The sequence below is a fragment of the Bos taurus genome, chromosome 3 (genome assembly GCF_002263795.3).
Source record: "Bos taurus isolate L1 Dominette 01449 registration number 42190680 breed Hereford chromosome 3, ARS-UCD2.0, whole genome shotgun sequence".
NCBI classification, from domain to species: Eukaryota; Metazoa; Chordata; class Mammalia; order Artiodactyla; family Bovidae; genus Bos; species Bos taurus.
This window is the reverse complement of record NC_037330.1, coordinates 89,325,841-89,349,322: the sequence shown is the minus strand read 5'-3', so window position 1 is coordinate 89,349,322 and position 23,482 is coordinate 89,325,841. Positions and strand designations below refer to the sequence as shown.

The 23,482-nt window shown below is 45.5% G+C and overlaps 1 protein-coding gene and 1 long non-coding RNA gene across 4 annotated transcripts in view; one reads left to right on the top strand and one right to left on the bottom strand.

The window, feature by feature from the left end:
- Positions 1-13,656, bottom strand: part of FYB2 (FYN binding protein 2) — a 131,248-nt gene extending 117,592 nt beyond the window's left edge. Inside the window, exon 1 of one of the 2 annotated variants that reach the window (XM_010803549.4) lies at positions 12,713-13,656. In XM_010803549.4, coding sequence (XP_010801851.1) covers positions 12,713-12,949 — 237 coding nt within the window. In that variant the 5' untranslated portion in view covers positions 12,950-13,656. The remainder of the gene's footprint in view (positions 1-12,712) is intronic. The other variant, XM_015465692.3, reaches the window with a different exon arrangement.
- Positions 13,657-15,354: 1,698 nt separating this feature from the next.
- On the top strand, positions 15,355-19,048 carry LOC132344903 (uncharacterized). Of its 2 annotated transcripts, none has more exons than XR_009493975.1 (2): positions 15,355-17,916; positions 18,918-19,048. It is a non-coding gene; the product is annotated as an uncharacterized lncRNA (long non-coding RNA). The 2 variants fall into 2 exon arrangements; XR_009493976.1 differs by having other exon boundaries at positions 15,355-17,992.
- Positions 19,049-23,482: the final 4,434 nt, after the last annotated feature.

Genomic DNA, 23,482 nt, shown 5'->3' with positions numbered 1-23,482 from the left:
ACTGTCACAGTGTATTGAAAACATGCTATTTTTATAGATCTTCTCTACTAAACTCAGAGGAATTTGAAGAGGTCTAAATTGTATTTGAGGTTTTGGTCCCTCGGGCTCCCCTCATAGCTCAGTTGGTAAAGAATCCGCCTGCAGTGTAGCAGACCCCGGTTTGATTCCTGGGACGGGAAGATCCACTGGAGAAGGGAGAGGCTACCTACTACAGTATTCTTGGGCTTCCCTGGTGGCTCAGCTGGTAAAGAATCTGCCCGCAATGCGGGAGACCTGGATTCAATCCCTGGGTGGGAAGACCCCCTGGAGAAGGGAAAGGCTACCCACTCCAGTATTTTGGCCTGGAGAATTCCATGGACTGTATAGTCCTTGGACTCACAAAGAGTCATATACAACTGAGCGACTTTCTTTTTGGTTCCTCAGTACCTTGTCTGTTAAATTAAAGATCTCTGGGGTCAGATGGATTCAACGCTGGGATCAGCTTAACAGTTTTGTGGTTTTGGGGGCTAGTCACTTAAACTCATTGAAGCCCACTCTCACCAGCTGAAGACAGAAACAGTAATGGTACTCATCTTTGCCAGACTGCTGTGCAGATTAGACTATATTATTCAAAGGGCAGGCTTCCCTGGTGCCTCAGACAGTAAAGAATCCACCTACAATGCAGGAGCTGCTGCTGCTGCTGCTAAGTCGATTCAGTCATGTCTGACTCTGTGCGACCCCATAGATGGCAGCCCACCAGGCCCCGCCGTTCCTGGGATTCTCCAGGCAAGAACACTGGAGTGGGTTGCCATTTCCTCCTCCAATGCATGAAAGAGAAAAGTGAAAGTGAAGTCACTCAGTCGTGTCCGACTCTTAGCAACCCCATGGACTGCAGCCTACCAGGCTTCTCCATCCACGGGATTTTCCAGGCAAGAGTACTGGAGTGGGTTACCATTGCCTTTTCCGACAATGTAGGAGAGCTGGGTTCAATTCTGGGGATGGGAAGATCCCCTGGAGAAGGGCATGGCAACCCACTCCAGTATTCTAACCTGAAAATCCCCACAGACAGAGGAGCATGGCAGGCTCAGTCCATAGTGCTGCAAAGAGCTGGACACGACTAAAGCGACTTAGCACAGCACATTCAAAGGAAGAGCTAGATACAGTGTGGCTGTGTTAGTCACTCAGTTGTGTTCATGCTTATCTTCCAAAATGTTATCAACTGGAAACCCACATACATGCTCTGAAATAAGACTTTTCAGGTATACGGTACTTGGGATAGACTAGGTTTTATTGTAACGAAGCAACTCCTCAATTTCAGTGGCTTAACCTAAAGGTCAGGGTGGGTCAGTCGGTCTCTCACTCATACATACACATATACACACACACTACATGTTCAACAGGAGCTGGTAATACTCACTGAGGGACCCACCACTAGTGATGTCATCCTCTCAACACATGACTTGGAAGTCAGAGAGCCAGAATCTGAACCAAATGTTTGACTTGAAGCTGTTAGATGCTCAGTATTGACTACAATCCTAAATTTGGAGTTCATTAGCCAGAGAAGCATAAAGAAATGCATAAAGCATATGCAAAGCATAAAGACTCATAAACAACATTAAGTTGCTTCAGATTCTACTTGGGGCAAAACAGTGGGTTTACCAATAAAGAAGAAGAAAAACATCACTAATCCTCTTAACCTCCCCCATGAACCAGAAATTCTTCGCATGTCTCAAAGTGGTAACTGAAGACTCTGATTCCACCCATCGTTTTACAGATGAAGATACTGAAGACTTGTCCAAAGTCACATAGATTTCTTCCCAAGGCCAAGCTGTTTCTCAAAACAACATGTTTCCTAACATTTTGAGTGGGAGAACTGAAGCAGAGAAAGACATTTCACGTACATCTGTGAATCATTTTCATAAGATATAGAAAGAAAAAGAAAGTGACGTCACTCAGTCGTGTCCAATTCTGCAACCCCATGGACTGTAGCCTACCAGGCTCCTCCCTCCATGGGATTTTCTAGGCAAGAGTACTGGAGTGGGTTGCCATTTCCTTCTCCAGGGGATCTTCCTGACCGAGGGATCGAACCCAAATCTCCCACATTGCCAGCAGACGCTTTACCGTCTGAGCCACCAGGGAAGCCCCAACTGAGTGGAGGATGTGATATATTCAGAGAGTATTCCAATTTTTCAGATTGAAGAAAAACAGGTCCATGGAGTTAATGTCCCAAGGAGCAAAGCTTAACTTTGAGCCTCTGGAACTCTGCCCAGGTTCCTAACCTAATCTACACCACCTCCTCTGGGAGGATGCAGCCCTCTCTTCATCAGTGCTGGTGGCATGGAAAGGCAATAATGGAATTTCTTATCCTTTACAGTCCCCAGTTTCACACAGGAAATGTTCCCGACAGTCTAAAAGTTGAATATTCTCTCTTAAATCAAACTTGTGAAGCCAAAAGTCGATATAAATTTGTCTTTGGCACTAGTAAAGATATGGGAGATTTATACCCCATGAAGCAAAGATGAACGCCTTCACCAGCTGATATTTTAAGGAGTTAACTGGAAAGCACTCAGAACAACATATTCAGAAACAACTTTTCAGATGAAGGATGTAGCCAGGATCTATTTTTCTGCTAGGAGATTTCTTACTGGTTTTCATTGTGAATCCATGCTATGAGGAGATGTCTTGCCTGAAAGAGAGGCGGGAGGAATGGTAAGAATGTTTCGACTATGCCATTTCCCCTAGGGGTTGTATACTGCCGAAAATGCTTTTGTTTTTCTAAGCAGAGAATGTGGCTAGTTGTGTCCTAGGGTTTCCTAGTGTTGGTATTGGGATGCCTTCCCATTTTCAGCCAGCTCCGTCCTTTTCACACCCTGACACCACTATTCATTCTGTAGAGTTTCTGGGAGAGGCAAACTCTTACAGAATGTGTTCTTCAAAGCTTCAGCTTCTGGGTTTGAAACCCAGTGCCACCACAACTGGCTGTGTGACTTTCAGCAAATTGTCCACCCTCTCTGGGTCTCTCATAATACTGGAGACCTCCAGGGAGTGCCTACCTGCCTAATGACAGTGCCTATCCTAGAGGGGCTGAGAGGTAGTACATAACGAGCTCTAAGAGTCATGGCTGATGTATCTAAGTGTCAGCGTTAGCCACTATTGTTAATCATGACAAGAGTGAAACCCCAGAGAACTTCTGTTTTCTCATCTGTAAGATGGGGATAGTATTTCTCACAGATGATTTGTGAGGTTTGAACAAAACAATGCATCTAGACGCAAGGAGTGGCACAGAGTGAGTGCTCCACCAGTATTATCTTTCTTCCTTCCTGGAATATAGGTCAACAAAACAGTCACTAAGCAAGGGATGGGGGTGGGCACTAAGAGGGAATTAAGAGCTCAGAGCTGGTTAGCACAGAACTGGTAATTCCTTTGTTTCTGAGAACTATAGTTCCAGACATTAGGGTCCTTGTCCATGACACGTACACCAGAATGAAGCAGAAATATCTTAAGTTCTTCCTAGGGTCTCCACCACCCAGACTAAAAGTGAATAGCAGGTTAGACTAAGAGTACCCGGATATTGGGCTTCCCTGGTGACTCAGATGGTAAACAATCTGCTTGCAATGTGGGAGACCCAGATGCGATCCCTGGGTTGGGAAGATCCCCTGGAGTAGGAAATGGCAACCCACTCCAGTATTTTTGCCTGGAGAATTCTGTGGACAGAGGAACCTGGTGGGCTACAGTCCATGGGGTCACAAAGAGTTGGACATGACTGAGAAGCTAACACTTTCACTTTTCACATGGATATATTTGATGCTTTTTTTTTCAATATGTCATCTCATTCATTTAATCCTGTTTAATAAGTGAGGATGGTGACTGCAGCCATGAAATTAAAAGACGCCTGCTCCTTGGAAGAAAAGTTATGACCAACCTAGACAGAATATAAAAAAGCAGAGACATTACTTTGCCAACAAAGGTCCGTCTAGTCAAAGTTATGGTTCTTCCAGTATCATGTATGGACATGAAAGTTGGACTATAAAGAAAGCTGAGCGCCAAAGAATTGATGCTTTTGAACTGTGGTGTTGGAGAAGACTCTTGAGAGTCCCTTGGACTGCAAGGAGATCCAACCAGTCCATCCTGAAGGAAATCAGTCCTGAATATTCATTGGAAGGACTGAGGCTGAAACTGAAACTCCAGTACTTTGGCCACCTGACAGAAAGAGCTGACTCATTGGAAAAGACCCTGATGCTGGGAATGATTGAAAGTGGGAGGAGAAGGGGATGACAGAGGATGAGATGGTTGGATGGCATCACCAATTCAATGGACATGAGTTTGAGTAAACTCTGGGAGTTGGTAATGGACAGGGAGGCCTGGTGTGCTGTAGTCCATGGGGTCACAAAAAGTTGGACATACCTGAGTGACTGAACTGAATAAAAATATATTTTTATAATTTTTAAAAAATAAAAACTGAGGGTCCCTCCCCATCTCCCTGGGTAGACCGCAGCCTCAATGCACACAAGCAGGAGTGGCAGAGACTAAATTCAGATCATGATCTTCAGACTCCCAATTCAGTGCCCTTTCCTGGGTACCACAGCTTGGGGGAACGTCCCTAGGCATGTACTCAGAAACAGCATTGGGTACAAAATAAAACACAGGAGACTTTGGGGTGATATTTTTAAGGATGTGGAAGATGGACCTCTGTCCTGATCCTTTAAGTGCTTAAGGGAAAATGCTGGTTTGTTCTTGTATATCAACTTCGAATTGTTAAACATTGTTCCCAAGTATGATTTCCTTATTCCTACCGAAGATCACACACTGATCTTTAAGGTGAGCTCTTGACTGGCTCACACAAAGTAGGGAATGCTTTGAATTCTATTGTCTCCTCTGCTCAAATTTTGGAATGGGGAATGTGATAATATCAACAATTCTGAATATTTTTATGGCATTCTATTATTTACGACAGTACTTTACAGACATTATCCTATATAATCCTCATGGACAAAATATCAGATAGGTATTATTAGACACAGAGAAAAGAACACTGGGTCTCAGAGACGTAGAGTGACTGGGATGATAGGCCTAGACTTGAATTCAGGTGTACTTTTTTTAATTGCTTTACAGAATTTTGTTAGTTTCTGCTAAACATCAACACGAATTGGTCAGGTGTTCTGTTTTAAAAATTTCAAAATATCTCTGTCCAAAAAACCATTCAATACGACCATACTTGAACCAAAGGTCAAGATGACTTTGAGTCAAATATATCTGAGTTTGAATCTTGAGTCTGCCTTATCTATAAAATGGAGAAGATGAAAACGGTAAGAGTGAACACTAAGAAATAAAAACTAACTTTTTCCAATATTATAACCCCAAACTGCTTATTCTGGACTTCCCTGGTGGTGCAGTGGATAACAGTCTGCCTGCCAATGCAGGGGTCATGGGTTCAATTCCTGGTCTGAGAAGATTCCACATGCCTCAGAGCAACTAAGGTTGTAGACCACAATTACTGAGCCCCTGTGCCACAAATTACTGAAGTCTGTGCACTCAAGAGCCCGTGCCCCACAGCAAGAGAAGCCTGTTTACCACGACAAAGAGTAGCCCCTGCTCCCTGCAACTAGAGGAAGCCTGAGCACCGTGGTGAAGGTCTAGCAATTTAAAAAAATAATTAAAAACAAACAAAAACTGCTTATTCTTTCTGAAGCACATAATTTGTTCACTTGCCTATATTTAGTATGTCCTAACAAAATATGAATATTCGTTTTGAAAAAACTTCCCAAGACTTGAGTATTTTAGAGTTTTACAGATGAGAAAAACCAAACCCAGGGCTCAGTGATCAGAAAGGAATACTGACCACGATCCTGAGATCATTTCACTCCATTTCCCAAGCCAGGTGCTGATAAATACTTCTCAGATTTCTTCTTTGAAGAGCTAAGCACAGCTGTCTTTTTTGATCATCAGAACAACAACATGGCCCAAAATCCTTCCCAGGTTGATGGGGGAAGGGCACTGTATTGAGTATTCAAGTGAACTCTCTTAACTTCCCAGTCAGGTCCATGTAAGAGCTTGCTAGGCCTGCTCTGAAAAGGTACCCCTGACTGTGTGACTCAAAACAACAGAAATGTGTTGCCCCATGGTTCTGGAGGCTGGAAGTCAAAAATCAAGGGTCATTGCTTTGGTGCCTTCCGAGGGCTATGAGGGAAGGGTCTGTTCCCTTCTCCTTGGCCTGTGGATGGCCATCTCCATGTTCACAAGATGTTCTCACTTTATCTTCACACTGTCCTCCCTTTGTGTGTATCTCCATGTCCATCCCTCCTTTTCATAAGGACATCAGTCATATTGGATTAGACCTGCCCCAATGACCTCACTTTATCTTGGTGACTTCTGTAAAGACTCTATCTCCAAATAAGGTCAACTTCCGAGGCAGTGGGGGTTAAGACTTCAACATACGGGACTGGGGGAGGGGACAGAGTTCAATTCATAATGGTCCATGTATTATTACTGGGAAGTGAAGTGAAAGTTGCTAAGTTATGTCCAACTCTTTGAGACCCAATGGAGTATAGAGTCCATGTAATTCTCCAGGCCAGAATACTGGAGTGGGTAGCCTTTCCCTTCTCCAGGGTATCTTTCCAACCCAGGGATCAAACCCAGGTCTCCTGCATTGCAGGCAGATCTTTTACTATACCATATCACTATTTTAGCTTGTAGAATTACCTGCCCTGTGACCTCACTGAGCTGACCTAAGCCCTTTATAAAACTCAGCTGACTGCCGAGAGGTAGATGCCATTCTCCCCTTTATAGATGGGGTAACTGGGCACAGAGAGATAGGTAACTTGCTCAAAGACAAACAGCTAGTAAATTGTGGAGCAAGAAACTGAAACCAGTTGGGCTGCCCCAGAGCCCATGCCTTTAAGCCTCAGGCTGTGCTACCTTTGGGATCTCACAGTCCAGACCTGGGGCTGGTCAAAGGGCTGGGAACTTGCAAGCTGGAGAAAAACCAATCATGACCACCCAGGAGCAAGAGAAGGCTTCTCAGGAAGGTGATAGCTGAGCTGAGTATTAATGAAGTGACAAGATTCTAGCAAGAGGAATGTGCATGGTGCAGAACAGGCTGGAGCATAAGGCATGCAGGACCAGGAGGCTTAAGTGGGAGTACCTTGACCTTGTCAGCCAGGTGAAGCCCCTGGGCTCTGCTGCACAGGCAATGGGGGACAATTTGAGGGGATCTGGCAGGGGTGTGACATGATCAAACTCGCCTGTTAGAACCACTTCTCCAGTGGAGAAATGTGGACGCCTAGTTTGGGGAAGAGAAAGCTTGACTCAATGTCAAGGTAACTGTGGGTAACTCCAGGGTACAAGCTGCTGGTTAAGACTGAACATCAGTCCTGCAGCTGTGCAGGTCACTTCATGTTTCATGATCAAGGACTACGCAACACTGTTTAAGAGGCCTCTGCAGCACAGCTTGTCTGCAAAGATAGAAGGGAGGTGACCAGTCTTAAGGCCACCTCTTGGAATTCCCAAGAAGCTTCACCCAACCATCTGATCTGAATCCCTGTGCACTCCACTTGTCCAAGGACAAGCTCATTAACAACAGACCATCTTCACAGCAATATCTTTCTCAGTGGGCCCACCCCTTTCCAGATGTTACCCTGCCTCATGACCTATTTATTAAGAATCAGAATATTCAGAAAAAAAACCCTGAAATCATTCTTGAGGGCTTGCTAAGTGGTCTCACTTAGCATTCAGAACCTGGGTTCTAGACAGAACTGTCAAAAATAAGCCACCTATGACCTTAGGACAGTCCTATGACATCAGAGCATGACAAGACTACAGGGCTGTGTTTAGTCCCATCCCAGAGGTGCTGGCCCTCAGTGGCTCCCTTGGTCTCCAGCATGAAGTACATCTGTGTTCAAGGGACTCAGTTGTTGTTCAGTCACTAAGTCATGTCCGACTCCCATGGACTGCAGCACGCCAACCTTCCCTGTTCTTCACTATCTCCCAGCGTTTGCTCAAACCCACGTCCATTGAATTGGGAATGCTATCCAGATACTGATGTTTCAGTATCTGGCTCCAATTTACTTCTTGGGATTTGGGTCTTCCCTTGTCCCTCATCCCTGCCTACTCCTCCCTCCCCTTTCCGTCCTTCCTCTGACATGCATCTCAGATACTAGCTCCTCCAACAGACCCTGGATGGTCCCACTTAGGGTTAGGTCCCCATTCTTGATGCTCCTGGTAAAACCTGAGCCTTTCTTCATCACCCTACTTTTCATTAATACTGCAATTGTCTGTTTTCTTGACATTGTCCCCTGCCAAACTGAGCAACTAGAGGACATGTATGACAGACTCCCCTTTTAGAAGTTCTAAGCTAGGGCCTGACTCAGAGAAGATGTTTGGTGACCTTCTGCTGAACAGTGCAAGAGGAGAGCCTAATGATTTGATGCTAGAGTTTACTCTCAAAAAATAACAAGATCATTTAAGAGCATCCACTATGTATAAGGCACAGCCGAGAAGTAGTTACAAAGTGTGTGACTTTTCCCTCCTGGGCTCCAAGTTTCCCATCTCTAAAACGGGAGTCATTAGACTAGCTGGTCTTTGAGAAATCTACCAACTCTTACATTTTATTATTCAATGGTTGGCTCAAGTCACTTGGCTAGTAAGAGGCAGAAGCAAACATAAATACAGGTATTTGGGCTCCAATGCCAACGCTCAGGAGAAGGCAATGGCACCCCACTCCAGTACTCTCGCCTGGAAAATCCCATGGATGGGGTCGCTAAGAGTCGGACACGACTGAGCAACTTCACTTTCACTTTTCCTTTCATGCATTGGAGAAGGCAATGGCAACCCACTCCAGTGTTCTTGCCTGGAGAATCCCAGGGATGGGGGAGCCTGGTGGGCTGCCGTCTATGGGGTCGCACAGAGTCGGACATGACTGAAGCGACTTAGCAGCAGCCAATGCTCATTCATCAAGAATTCAGGTACCACTTTCTAAGCTCCCCCACTGACAAGCAACCTCAGCTTAAAAATGCTAGGATTCTCTCTTGCCAAGACTGGGGAACTACTCAGCTGAGGGAAGGCACCAAGGTAGAACTTCATCAACCTCTGAACTATGTAACAAAGTATATTTTTAAAGAACTCTCTAGAGCCTTATATCCATGAGGGAGAATGATATGATACTTTTATAACTAAAATAAAGAAAAAATTAATAGTTCCGGTATCTACTGTTGCAAAACAGACCTCACAACTGAGTGGCCTAAAACAATAACCATTTTTCCTTATCTCACAATTTAGCTGGGATAGAAATTTGAGCTAGGTTCAGTAGGGTGACCCTTTTGTTCCACAGGGTGGTGATAAAATTGCCACCAGTAAATGGGCTGGTCTGCAGAACCCTGGTTCTTTGTCATGCAGGAATGCTGGAAGGCTAGGTTTAACAGGAACTGTCAACCAGAGCCGACACGACTGAGCGACTTCACTTTCACTTTTCACTTTCATGCACTGGAGAAGGAAATGGCAACCTACTCCAGTGTCCTTGCCTGGAGAATCCCAGGGACGGGGGAGCCTGGTGGGCTGCTGTCTATGGGGTCGTACAGAGTCGGACACGACTGAAGCGACTTAGCAGCAGCAGCAGCAGTCAACCAGAGCAGCTGGTTGACAGATGTCTCCATAGACCTCTTACATGGGGGTTAAGGGCTGCAAGAATAAGGGTTCCCACAAACCAGGTAGAAGCTGCATAGTCCTTTACGACACAGCCTCTAAAGTCACATAATGTTACTTGTGTCACAGTCTATTGGCCAAACCAGTCATGATTCTGCCCAGATTCAAGGCAAGGGAACACAGACTCCACATCTTGATGGGAGGAATGTCAGAGAATGTGTAGCCAAGTTTGAAAACCGCCACAGCAACATATACTAAATGCTGCTATGCACCCAGCATTATGCCAAGCAATGAAAATTTTTTATGTTAATCATATTCCTAGCTGGGCCTCCCCCTCAAACTCTAAACTCAATAGCTGTCTACTCAGCCCCTCAACCTATAATTTACTATGTCTAAAACTGACCCCCTGGTCTCCCTGCAAACCTGTTCCACCTTAAATCATCTCATTCAATGTCAACTACATTCTTCAAGGTGCTTAGGCTTCACGCCCTAGCGTCGCTTTCTTTCACATTTTTTGTTTCATCCATCAGTTAATCTTGTTAAATCCACCTTTAATACATATCCAGAACCTAACCATTTCTAGTCACCTTCATTGCTAAGACTCTGGCCTGAGCCCCCATATTCTATTGCTTGAATTCAGGCAAGAGCCTCCTAACTGGTCAGCCAGCTTCTAATCCTGCTTCTTCTACCATCTAGTTTCTAAACAACAGCCAGGTGATCCTTTTAAAAAGCAAGTTGGATCATTCTCTTCTGCCACTCATTACACTCAGGTGCTCTCCATCTCACTCCAAGGAGCACCTGGAATTCCCACAATGGCCTCCAGCATCCTATGTGACCTGACCTCTACTTCTTCACATGCACTCTCTCCTTTGATCTCTCCAGGCTGGGCATCTTACTGAGCCCTTGAACACATCAGACAAGCTTCTGCCCCAGGGCCTTTTTGCACTTGTTTTGTATCCCTCTGCAGAGCGCTCTTCCCTACAAGATCCACAGCACCAAAGTCCTCACCTGCTTCAAGCGTCTGCTCAAATGGCACCTTGTACTGATGCTGTTCTTGAAACTATCCCATTTAAAATACCAGCCTCTCCTGCTCACTGCCTCAGAGTCTTCAAACTCTGCCTTACTCTGTGCTTCTACACTGAGTTCACCACCATTTGACCTAACGTGTGTGTGTCTTCACCAGTAGAACACAAGTTGTATGAAGGCAGGCATTTCTGGCTGGGTCATTGCTGCATCTGCAGCCCCTGAAGGAGGCCTAACAACACAATGCAGGTGCTTAGTTATGCATATGGACTGGGTGTTTTGTTAGCTTTACAACAAATCCTTTTAAAATGAGAAATAACCCATATTTCTCTTTTGATCTTTTTCCCCCCTCTTTCTCTGAGCAGAAAACATTGCATAACCACATCAGCTTATCCCATAACTGCATTATCTTATCCCATAAAAATGCCATGAGCTAACATGCCCTTTGGTACATTTTTCTCTCCAGTTACCTAACATTCCCCCGTTTTCCAGTTGTCATCCTTGCCGGCAATGCCTGGCTTATAGTTGGCACTCAATATTTGTTACTGACAAATCACAGCCCGTGCTTTGGCTCTGCTGCTTACCAGCTGTGTGATATTAGGTAACGAACAACATTCTGTTTCCTCCCTGTAAGAACTGGGGCAGAAAGCACTGACCTTGACCTCACTGTGTTGTTACCTAGATACACTGAAACAATGGAAGCTAGTGCATACCCCTGGCATATCAGAGAGGGCAAAATATAAGTTTGTTTCTTTTTATTCACAACCACACTGGATCTATTCACCCTGGCATTTTCCCATCAATTAGGAGTTTCTCAGAAATTGCTAAACTGTAGGATAGGGAGAGAATTCAGAGGAGGGGAGACAGACAGAAACCATACCAGCGTGCCTTTGCTCTCTCTTCCAAAACTCAGCTAGCTGGAATGGAGGGTCAGCCACAGAGACATGTGTCCACTGCCTTGGGACCAAAGGGAGCTTCTTCTGATCGGTGACCAGTAAAATGGGTCCTCCATCCCCACGTACAACCAACTTCTGGGAAGGAAGTGCCTGACTCACAGAAGAAAATGACTTGACTCCAGATGCATAATAAAGAAGACAATGAAGGTGAAACACATCATTGCCCTGCCCCCTTGTAGAGAAACTGACTTATTTTAGAGAAGTAGGGAGGCGGTGGAGAATTAGAAAAGAGGAAAATATGGTCAGTCAGGTGAAAAAACTCTCCAACTAGGCAAACAGGATGTGGCCATCCATCCAAGCAGAAGGGAAGTTCACCTGCTCGGTGCAGGGCACTTCCCCAATTTTTGTTTTTTTTAACAAACACCTCCAATCATCTCACTAGTTATTCTAGTAGTAATCCTATTTTACCAGTGAACAACCAGAGGCTAAGGAAAATGAACTTACTGGCCCCAGGCCATACAGCTTATAAGAAGCAGAGCCCGCAGGAAAACCGCAAGCCACAGAAGAGCCCCTGCTGCTACTGCTACTGCTAAGTCGCTTCATTCGTGTGCGACTCTGTGCGACTCCATAGACTCCCCCGTCCCTGGGATCCTCCAGGCAAGAACACTGGAGTGGGTTGCCATTTCCTCCTCCAATGCATGAAAGTGAAGTCGCTCAGTCATGTCCGACTCTTAGCGACCCCATGGACTGCAGCCTACCACGGTCCTCGGTCCATGGGATTTTCCAGGCAAGAGTACTGGAGTGGGGTGCCAGAAGAGCCCCTGCAGCCTGGCAAAAGGACAAGCAGACAGAGACCAACACTCACTGACACCCAGGCTGGGGGCTGAGTCGGGGGAGGGGAGGTTAGAAGCCTGGCTCACAGCGCTGGAGGTAGAGTCCCTCACGCCACCCCTCCTGAGACCCTTGCCCTTCAGCCTCCAAGGTGGCACAGGACAGGTACACACACCCCTTTTCCGCTTCCCACCACACCCCCGCCAGGCCAGGCCAGTGTGAGCTGGACGGCATGAAAGTGTACTCCTCTCCAGGAGGCGGGGTGCACAGGCAGCCTCTCCCCATGCTTTCTGCCAGGAGGAACTGGACGCACAAGAAAACCCACGACCAAACCCGCCACGACTTACCGCTTCCATGACTTTCTTCCGAGGTAGAGTCTGGGAGACAAAACCGGCTTCCCAGAGCTGGATCCTAAGGCCAAGGGCACGTTTGGCTCTGCCAGCGCCTGCCAGGGAGCAAGCGCTTCCCCTGGCCGCGGAAACACCTGCGCTCAGGCTCCCCACCTGTCCCACCTGGGCGGCGGCTCCTCCCTCTGCTGGGGTTGGAGCGCTCTCGCCCGCGGCGGGGCGCGCGCCGGCCTCCATCCGCCGAGTTCGCAGGACCGGCACCTGCAGTGGGCGAGGGATCGTTCCGTCCAAAGATCCGCAGACTCTGGCGCTTCTCAGCCAGCGGCTCTGCCCGCTGTTCTCTCCCAGGCTGGTCCGCCCGTCGCCCTGCAGGGAGTTCACGCTGTGCCCTCGTGGGAGTAGCTGGTGAACAAGGCGGCTGGCGGGGCTCCGGTTAGGGCAGAAGGCTCAGGTCATACAATGTAATTTTTCTCGGTCACAGTTTCCGCCCCACTCCAGCCCTGCAGATGGGTGCTTTCCCTCTTGTTAACAACGGGGAAGCCAAAGCCCAAAGGGGACAGAGCCGTCCAAGCTCACGGGGGATTTCAGGGAGCCAGAACGAGAGCTGTTAGAGCGGGACACCTGTTTTGGTCAGGCCCTATCTGAGCATGTGGATACATTATTCTACCCAAATCTTCCATTCACCCTGGGGAGGCTTATAATCCCATTTAAAACGAGAGAAGGAAACAGTATCCAAAAACCTGCCCCATGGTCACATAGGTGGTAAGTAGAAGGCTCAAGGTTTCAACACAGGTCTGGCTAATTCTAAAAGGATTTTGTTTTCTGGCTTCTGTGTGTGTGTTCGGGCTTTTGTTTGTTTTCTGACAGAGCTGGTGCTGGAAACCCAATCTCTGGTTGTTCAGAGCTCACAGCTGTCCTGGAGTGGGGTGGGTGGGGGGCAGCCAGAAGCTTGTTCTCTGTCTCAAATACAGTCAGTGTGACTTTTCTTGCTTTGTTAGGCCAGGTTCCCAAGAAGTGAAAAGCCTGCCCTACCCTGTCCAGGGAAAAGGGGGTGGGGAAGCAGGTGAGAAAACTCAGTGAAGTACCCTTTCTTCTAACAGGTGGCTCCCACACAGAGCTGATCATCTCAGCTGCCAGCTGTGTTAAAACTATAGGCTTCAAGGCCCCCGGGGCAGACAGGAAGACAGGAGCACCCTCTTCTGGGAATCTGAATTTTAATCAGATTTTTAGGTCAAGGTGTTTTAATAATAAATGACTCACAGATCTACCTTTTATCTCATGAGTCAGCACACAGGCACATACACACTACAATTTAAAAATTTCAAAACAATAATTGCTCGTGCTGTGTGTGATCACACTGATATTTTCTATTTTCTGAGCCTCGATGTGCTATTTAATTAAAAAAATCAATGGTCAACCCACCCACTCCATTGATTTCACAGTTTGCTCCCCATTGTAGTGGTGTGGGGTCTGCCCACCAACAGATGGGGGTGCCACTCCTCCAAGCTAAATGAGGCACAAGCCCAAGATTCTCTGTAACTTTCCCTCCAAGCCCAGCCTTCACTCAGGTCATATGTTTACAACATATGATGAGAAATCATGGGCAGAAGCTCTCAGGAAGGGAAGCCTCCTCCCAACCCCTGGGGATAATTAGGTTGTCAAATACCTTTTGCTGTTAATGCTAGGGCACCCCCTGGTGGCTTCAGGCCAGCCTACAAAGACAGAGGGATGGAGTAGGTAGGTCAGAAGGGCTTTCATCTCTCTGGACCTGGCCGGACTAACAGCTCTGTACTTCTGGTTTGGTTTGGGACAAGTTACCCTGGTAGGTCAAAGGATGTCGTGGGCGCTACTTATTGGTAGCTGTTAGGAGTGTTTTGCAAGTGGGCTTAAGGACTGTGACTCTTGGAACTCTGTAGGATCCCCTGTTATTACCTTATGATCCTCTAGGTGCTAAACTCAGTTTCGCCACTAGATGTTGGCCTTGGGATTCTCAACAAACCCCTGAGATGTATGTTCCTGGTGTGTACAACTAGATAAGAGGACTGACAATGTTGGCTTGAGGATTACAAAAATCTCTACAGTGCTTACTGCTAAATAAGCACCCAAAAGTTCCTCTCTTCCTTGTTTCTTTTCTCCTCAATTCATGGTGGCTATGTCACTGTCAAAATGCCCATGCTACATTTGGATGTACTGATGAAGGAACACTGTTTTATTTCCCTGTAACAATCCCACTTTGCTCGGGAGCCCCCATCCCATGAGTAAGCAGGCCTTTGCATTCAGCTTGGTAGGAGAACACACACACGCTTACGGAGGGGAGAGGCAGAAAAGAATGTTCATAGTGGAGACACTGTGGATAGGGGGATTGGGGATGTGAAGTTTGAGGTTTGATCTAAGTTTAGATCTCATCACTTCATGGCAAATAGATGGGAAAACAATGGAAACAGTGACAGACTTTATTTTGAGGGGCTCCAAAATCACTGCAGATGGTGACTGAAGCCATGAAATTAAAAGATGTTTGCTCCTTGGAAGAAAAGCTATGACAAACCTAGACTGCATATTAAAAAGAAGAAACATTACTTTGCTGACAAAGGTCCGTCTAGTCAAGGCTATGGTTTTTCCAGTAGTCATGTATGGATGTGAGAGTTGGACCATAAAGAAAGCTGAGCGCTGAAGAATTGATGCTTTTGAAGTGTGGTGTTGGAGAAGACTCTTGAGAGTCTCTAGGACTGCAAGGAGATCCAACCTGTCCATCCTAAAGGAAATCAGTCCTGAATATTCATTGGAAGGACTGATGCTAAAGCTGAAACTCCAATACTTTGGCCACCTGATGCGAAGAACTGACTAATTGGGAAGGACCTTGATGCTGGGAAACATTGAAGGTAGAAGAAGGGAACGACAGAGGATGAGACGGTTTGATGGCATCACCATCTCGATGGACATGAGTTTGAGTAAACTCCAGGAGTTGGTGATGGACAGGGAAGCCTGGGATGCTGCAGTCCATGGGGTCACAACAAGTCGGACACGACTGAGTGACTGAACTGAACTGAACACTTCAGGAAAAATAATTCAACTGAAGAAAGAACTGTGGGGTCCTCCTATACCGGAAGGTGGTGGGTGGCCCACTGTGATCTGCACTCAATCATGGAGCAGGAAATGACTGACCGAGTTTGGACTCTCCTGGGGAACAGTGCCCCAGATGTTACAAATGTCACCTTATTTAGTTTTTATTGTGATTCTCATTTTCCAGTGGAGGAAAATGAGCCACAGACCAATGAAAGTCACTGATCCAGGCTAAGGCAGTTAATAAATGGGAAAGCAGACACTGCAATCCAGGCAGTCTGGCTCCAGAGCCCACACTCACCACCCCTCTGGTTGCTTCCACTTGCATCCTTGAGAAATAGAGACTCATAAACACAGAATCTGAGAGCTTGGAGGGTTATTTGAACTGTCTTATCATTCGCTGAGAACGCTTAGCAGATCCTTGGGCTAAAGTTAGGCTCCATATCTTATGGGTATTGCTGTCTTTCAAGCCCCTAGCTTCAGTTTGCTCCTCCTTGTAGTGGGGATAATGGACCATACTCACCAATGAGGTCTTGTCCATTCTTGGGCATACTGAGCAGTAGAAATCAGTATTTCCAGCATGTTCTTCATGATTCCAAACCTTACTTTCAGTCCTGCACGCTGCTTGTAGCTTTTTAGTGTTTCCATTCATGTCTCAGTTTTTCATTTCTTAGCAAACATATTGCTTACAGTTTGCACAATAAGTAAGGGTTTGTAGCAGAATACTGTGATATTAAAAAAAGGGAGATTTAAGTAATATCCACAAATGGGCAATGCTGTGCATTCACCTCTTCCTAGGGTAAAGCTCTGAGCAGTATTCGTGGTGTGAAGACAAAGCTGGAGCATATTGATTGTCAGAATCAGGATGTGCTGCTGAAGCAACCCATTATTAACATTAAAATTATTATTAGTTACATTAATCATTTCTGAGGATTTCCAGTGCAGTGTGTGATTTATTTATGTATAATTTATATCCTGACTACTTTCAAAAGGGAGAGAAGGAAAGATGAAGGGAACCTCAATTTATTGAGAATCCATTGTGTAACAAGCTACATGGTTTGCGTATATTTTCTTCTGTTCCTCAGGACAATGTGAGATAAGAGAGGTTATCTCTGGTGGACAGGTGAAGCACATGAGACTCAGAAAGGTCAAGGAAAATCCCCCGGCCATGCAAAGTCCAAGTCTGACTCTCTGTTTTGACTCTACTCTACCCTCACCCGTGGCTTCTTCCTCCCCTCCATGATGCATCCAGAAGAACTTGAAGGACTGGGCAATACAGAGCCAAATAAAACAGAATGATTAAACAGAAAGATAAAAGCCATACCGAGGACAGGGTGGATGGGAAGGCAGAAAGGATTGATGAGCAGTGTGGAAACATGAAATGATTACTACAAGGTATGCAATTATCTAAATGGAAATCATTTAAGGGTAAAATACCTCAAATTATGTTAGGAGATGTGTGGGTTCAAGAAAGGGTCTGCTTCCTTTCTACCAGTTTGTGAAAACTGTACAAGCCAGATGATTTGTCTTTTTTTCTGAAAGGAAGCTCACATCTGAATTTTGTGCTTATCTAAGTCATCATCTTAATAGTATATTATAATTTAGTAAGAGCTTTTTTGAAGGATGCTAAATAAACACAACCAAGGCAAGTTGCTTTCCCTTTAACAAACATGACTAAGGCAAGTTGCTTTCCCTTTAACAGCCTTTTATCAAGAATCTGAGCATCTAGTTTGTGTTGAGTTCTGCTCGGAACTGGAAACATAGCAACCCTTTAGGCTCTTGTAAGGACGCCATCTCCCTCTATTAACTCCAGTTACATTATGTATGCATCACTCAGATGAATTATTAATATGTTTTTTCTGATCTGCTTATCTTGTAGAGATCAAAGGAATACCATTCCTCAGTGGGAAGGAGCTGGGCTTGCCTGGAAGTAGGGAATTGTTCCCAATATCAGTCACGCCCATATCCCATCATCCAGAAAAGGAGTTCTTCAGATGGGCAATTCTATCAGGAAACTCTCTGTCTCTCTTTGGTCATGTTTCCTTGGGAAACACAGGAATACCACATGGAATACCACATGTGGCACAGGATTACCACATGATTGCAACTCGGAGGCTCGGAGTACTGAGGAAGGAGTGGCACAGGTCAATTGGCATATGACTCGTGAATCATAATTTGGGTTAGCTGATTTTACATGTATTTGAAAGCTCAAATCAAAGGGTAAGAGTTAGACCTGTTTGCCTTGCAAGGAGTTATGGAGGAATAGCTTCTCTCCTCCACCCATATAGCCATCCCCCTGCCTCTAATCACTCCCCCACAAATGCCATGCTTTACTTTGTGGACTTGAGACACATGTATGGCATTCCTGGATAGGACGGGTCAGATGGCCCCTGACCTGTGGCTGCAGGACAGAAGTGTGGCAGGCAGGTGGTCCTATGGAAGACTCAGCTGAAGATGCATAAAATCCGTTTATAAAAAAGCAAATGAGCAACTGTAGATTTCTCTGTATTTATTCCTCATATATCATTCCCCAGTCTTTGGTAAAATCTAATATAATTTGATATTTAGCCTCAGCTTTGGAATAGTGAAAAAGGAAGCACCTTTGATCTACATTTGGGATGAAGTGTTAAATAAAGAGCAGTGTCCACTGAGGTCAGCATGGGTACTGATTAACAAGAGACTCACAGTGCTGACGAGCGGAGAAGGCAATGGCACCCCACTCCAGTACTCTTGCCTGGAAAATCCCAAGGACGGAGGAGCCTGGTAGGCTGCAGTCCATGGGGTTGCACAGAGTCGGACACGACTGAGCAACTTAGCAGCAGCAGCAGCACAGTGCTGATGAGCCTGGAGGAGGAGGGATAGAAAACTCAAGGTTCTGAGATATAGCTACCTCTTCTGGTAGCTAAATAATATGGAGGTTATTTTACTAAGGGAGTAAGATGAGCAGAGAAAATGCTTGTATTCACCAAATCCCAATTCTTTCTCCCTTTCTTGGGTGTCTGAGAAGGCTATATTTTCCAACCTCCCTCGCAATTAGATTTGGGTGTATGACTAGGTTCTCATCGATGGGATGTGGGGAGAGTAGTGGATGTTACTTGTAGGGCTGCCTGCTCAGTGGTCCACTTTCTCTTTTCTCCTTTTGCAGTAATCTCAGAAGAGTGGAATCACAAGACAGAAGGATCCTGGATCCCAAAGTCTGTTCTTGTAAGAGAGCTTCTAAGGAGACCTATCCAGTAGTCATCAGATTTTGATATAAATAAACCTTTGCTGTATAAAGCTTAAAATCAGGGGGTTATTTGTTAGTGCAGCATAGCCTATCTTATTCTGACTAATGCAGTTATTAGTGAGCTGTAGTAAAACTGGCAGTGAGCTGGCAGGAAAATAAGAGAACATAGCGAGAGTTGGGTCAGGAAATAGGGAAACAAATCCTTAGGGGGATTTAGCCAGCTTCTTGAGGATTTAATTGAAGACCAGATTTCTATGCTTAAATGTCATGATCTGGGCTGTTAGAAATAACAACAGGCACCCTTTATGTATTGAGTGCTTGTTTTGTATCAGGCACAATGGTCACTACACATATCAAATTTCCTTTGTACATTAAATATATATATATACCATTCAGACTTTTCAATAATCTTAAGAGTTAGGTGTCATTATCCCCTTTATATGGATGAAGAAACTGAGGCACAAAGAGACTGAGAGTTTTTCCTCTGTTTTCCACAGCCTATAAGAGGCAGAATTAGCTTCAAATCCATCTGTTCTATTGGAGTCAAGTCAAGTGCTATTAATCACAATGCTATAGGCAGTAGCCAAGCTAAAGCTCACAGAGGTGGCATCACTGTGATTCTAGGACAGGGACTGTATCAGTTAGCTAAAGGATTATTGACAGCATCCTGAGATAGACTTCAGCATCTAGGGCAAGAAGTTGTAGCATTTAGATAATTTATTAGGGCAGTGGGCATGCAAACTAGGGTTTAAGGCCTTACAGAGGAGGGGAAAAATGAGTAAAAATCAAGAATAGAGGCAAATGTTTAATCAGTGGAACAAGGTACACACAGCAAAGGCTGGGTGACAGCTGAAGCACAACAGCACACCGGTGATGGAAAATGTATCCCAGGAGACAGTGGACACGAGACCAGAGCAGCAGGATTAGCACCAGCCCTCCTTCCCCTGCTGGTGTGGATGCCCCTACTATCCTCCTACTTGGTTAGGAGATGCTAAGGGTCTGAGCAGACCTGGGCCTGGTGGTCAAAGGCCTCTAGACCTACTCAGTGTATAGCAGGGGCAGGGGGGGTAGATGGATGAGAGGGGATTCTGGCCCTAGAGGCACTCACTTGTGAACAGATCAACTAAAACCATACAACTGGGGCTTCCCTGGTGGCTCAGTGGTAAAGAATCTACCTGCCAATGCAGGAGACACGGGTTCAGTCCCTAACCCAGGAAGATCCCACATGCTGCGGAGCAGCTAAGTCTGTGTGCCACAACCACTGAGCTGCAATTACTGAGGCCTACTCGCTCTCAAGCCCATGCTTAACAAGAGAAACCACTGCAATGAGAAGCCCACGCACTGCAGCTAGAGAGTAGCCCCTGCTTGCCACAACTAGACAAAAGCCCACACAGCAACCAAGACCAAGAATAGCCAAAAGATAAAAGAAAAATAAATAAATATTTAAAAAACACTATTATATCCCATTTGAAATATGGAGAAAGCAAATATACTGGGTATTTGATTTTTGACCAATCCTGGCTCAGCCAATTACAAGCTTTCCTTCAACCGAGTGACTCATGTCTTTGACCCTCAACTTTTTGATCTATAAAATGGGTCTAACAAACTCAATCCCACAGATCGTTCTGGTACAAAATGGTACACAATAATATAAAGAATAACATACAGTAATTGACCCCTAACAGGCACTCAGTAAAGGCTGGTTCCCTCCCCTCTTCCCTCTCCATAAAGAAGGAGGTATCTATCTCTGCCCAGAGGTTGGAAAGAGGCTTCAGAGTCAAAATAAGTCTTGATCTTAGTCCTAGGGTAGTCAAGGAGGGGACGTCTAGGGGGAGAGAGTGCATTGTGCAAAGCCCTGGCTTCAATCATCAAACCTCCTATGTAGGCCCTTTAGGAGGGAGAAAAGTCTTAAAAAAACTTGATCTCCACTTTCAGGAGTTGCTGTTCCTGACCCTTCATCATCCTGAAAGCAGCCCCATGATGGCACATTCTTTTCTGCTCTAATGCTATTTTCTCACTCACTAACTACATTGTCAGAGTGGCCAGGACTTCAGGCTCCATGCTGCCAAAAGCTGGTGCAGCAGCTTGTAGGGAGGTGGGTTGCAGCCAGGGCCCCCCACCTGCCCAGCCCCACCTCAATCAAGTCTGAACGAGGGTGTTGGATGGGACAGGCCATTTGGCCCCTGTTCAGGTTGCAAGATAAGAGTCTTTTGTGGTCGAAATGAAGGGCTTCCTGGGGAGGGGGGTGACATATGTCAAAGAGAACTTGTTTCCCACTCTTTCGCAGAGCAGAGGAGGCTGCTCCAAGCCAGGTGAAACAGAGCAGGAAGGTCAGTGTGCTTATTCAAAGGCATTTCTCACCATGGCATTTAATCACCTGTATAAACATTTGTTGAGTTGAATTACCTCATTCAGTGCTCACAACCAGGGCACATAATAAATCCCCATTATACAGATGAGGGAACAGAAGCTCAGAGAAGGACCTGAAAGGATTTGATCAGGATTAGATTAGGAGGGAGTGGCATGTAGAGGAGAAGAGGGAATTGAGAAGGTTGGAGAAAAATGTTACAAACAAGTAACTTTGAACCTGGAAGCTCCAGCTCACCAAGACCCATCCTTTCCCTTGGCTTCTGCCTACATCCTGTGTCCACATCCAAATCCCCAGCCCTGCATTCATTCAAAAAATACTGACCTCATCTTGACTCTGAGCTAGGTTAGGCCAAGACATTCAGTGGAGAAGAAAACACACACTGTCCTCACCGCAATGGAGCCTGCAGTCTAGTGAGGGGGTCGGGCATTTAACAAACCAGTGAATCGTCATCTGATGCTTCACACCGTAAGTGCTGTGAAGGAAAACAGGGAGCGCAATAACAACTTCACAGAAGGTAGTCAAAGGGTCTAATTCATAACTGAATTCCAGACCCATTCATTCATTCATTCACCCCACAAATATTTATTGAGCACCTCCTCAGTGTGTTGAGCGAGGCACTGTTCTATATATTGAGGACTCAGCACTGATCCACTTATCCAACTATCTGCTGGACTGCTCACCTGGGCATTCCACAGACACCTCATACTCAACACAGTCATAACTAAGCCAATGACTTGATCCCCTAAACCCGCTCAAATGGTGTCAAGTTCATCTACTTTCCAAAGCAGAAACCTTACTTTTTATTTTATATTGGAGTATAGCTGATTTGGGCTTCCCTAGTAGCTCAGATGGTAAAGCGTCTGTCTGCAATGCAGAAGACCTGGGTTCGATCCCTGGGTTGGGAAGATCCCCTGGAGAAGGAAATGGCAGCCCACTCCAGTATTCTTGCCTGGAAAATCTCATGGACCGCGGAGCCTGGTAGGTTACCGTCCATGGGGTCGCAAAGAAGTTGGACATGACTGAGCGACTTCACTTTCGCTATAGCTGATTTACAATGCTTTGTTAGCTTCAAGTGTACAGCAAAATGATTCAATTATACATATACCTCTTTTTCAAATTATTTTCCCATTTGGGTTATTACAGAATATTGAGTAGAGTTCCCTGTACTATACATAGGTCCTTGTTGATTATTTTATATGCAGTAGTGTGTACATGTTAATCCCAACTTCCTAATTTACCCTTCTCCCCCCTTTTCCTTTTGGTAACCATAGTTTGTTTTCCAAGTCTGTGAGTCTGTTTCTGTTCTGTAAATAAGTTTGTATTAATTTTTAGATTCCCCATGTAAGTAATATCATATAATATTTGTCTGTTTGGTTTACTTCACTTAGTATGATAAACTCTAGGTCCATGCTTATTGCTGAAAATGGCATTGTTTCGTTCTTTTTATGGCTAAGTAATACTCCATTGTATATATATGTAACGTCTTCTTTATTCATTCATCTGTCAATGGACATTTTGGTTTCTTCCATGTCTTGGCTATTGTAAATAGTGCTGAACATTGAGGTACATGTATCCTTTCAAATTAGAGCTTTCTCAGGATATATGCCCAGGAATAGGAAATGGCAACCCACTCCAGTGTTCTTGCCTGGAGAATCCCAGGGACGGCAGAGCCTGGTGGGCTGCTGTCTATGGGGGTCACACAGAGTCAGACATGACTGAAGCGACTTAGCAGCAGCAGCAGCATTTTGGTGTGAGGCAACTGAAGTTTTCTGACACAAAAGTGGCCAGTCCTTTCCCTCAGGAGGCTTACAGTCTAGTTTCACCTAAGAAAATGACAAGACCACTCAAAAACATCTCTCCAACTAGTTTTCTTCTCTCCATCTCCTATTGTCGCTTCCCAGGTAGCTCAGATGGTAAAGAATCTGCCTGTAATGCAGGAAACCTGGGTTCGATCCCTGGTTTGGGAAGATCCCCTGGAGAAAGGAATGGCAACCCACTCCAGTATTCTTGCCTGGAGAATTCCATGGACAGAAGAGCCTGGTGGGCTACAGTCCATGGAGTCACAAAGAACCTTTGACTATATATATGGGTCACAACAAACTATGAAAAATCC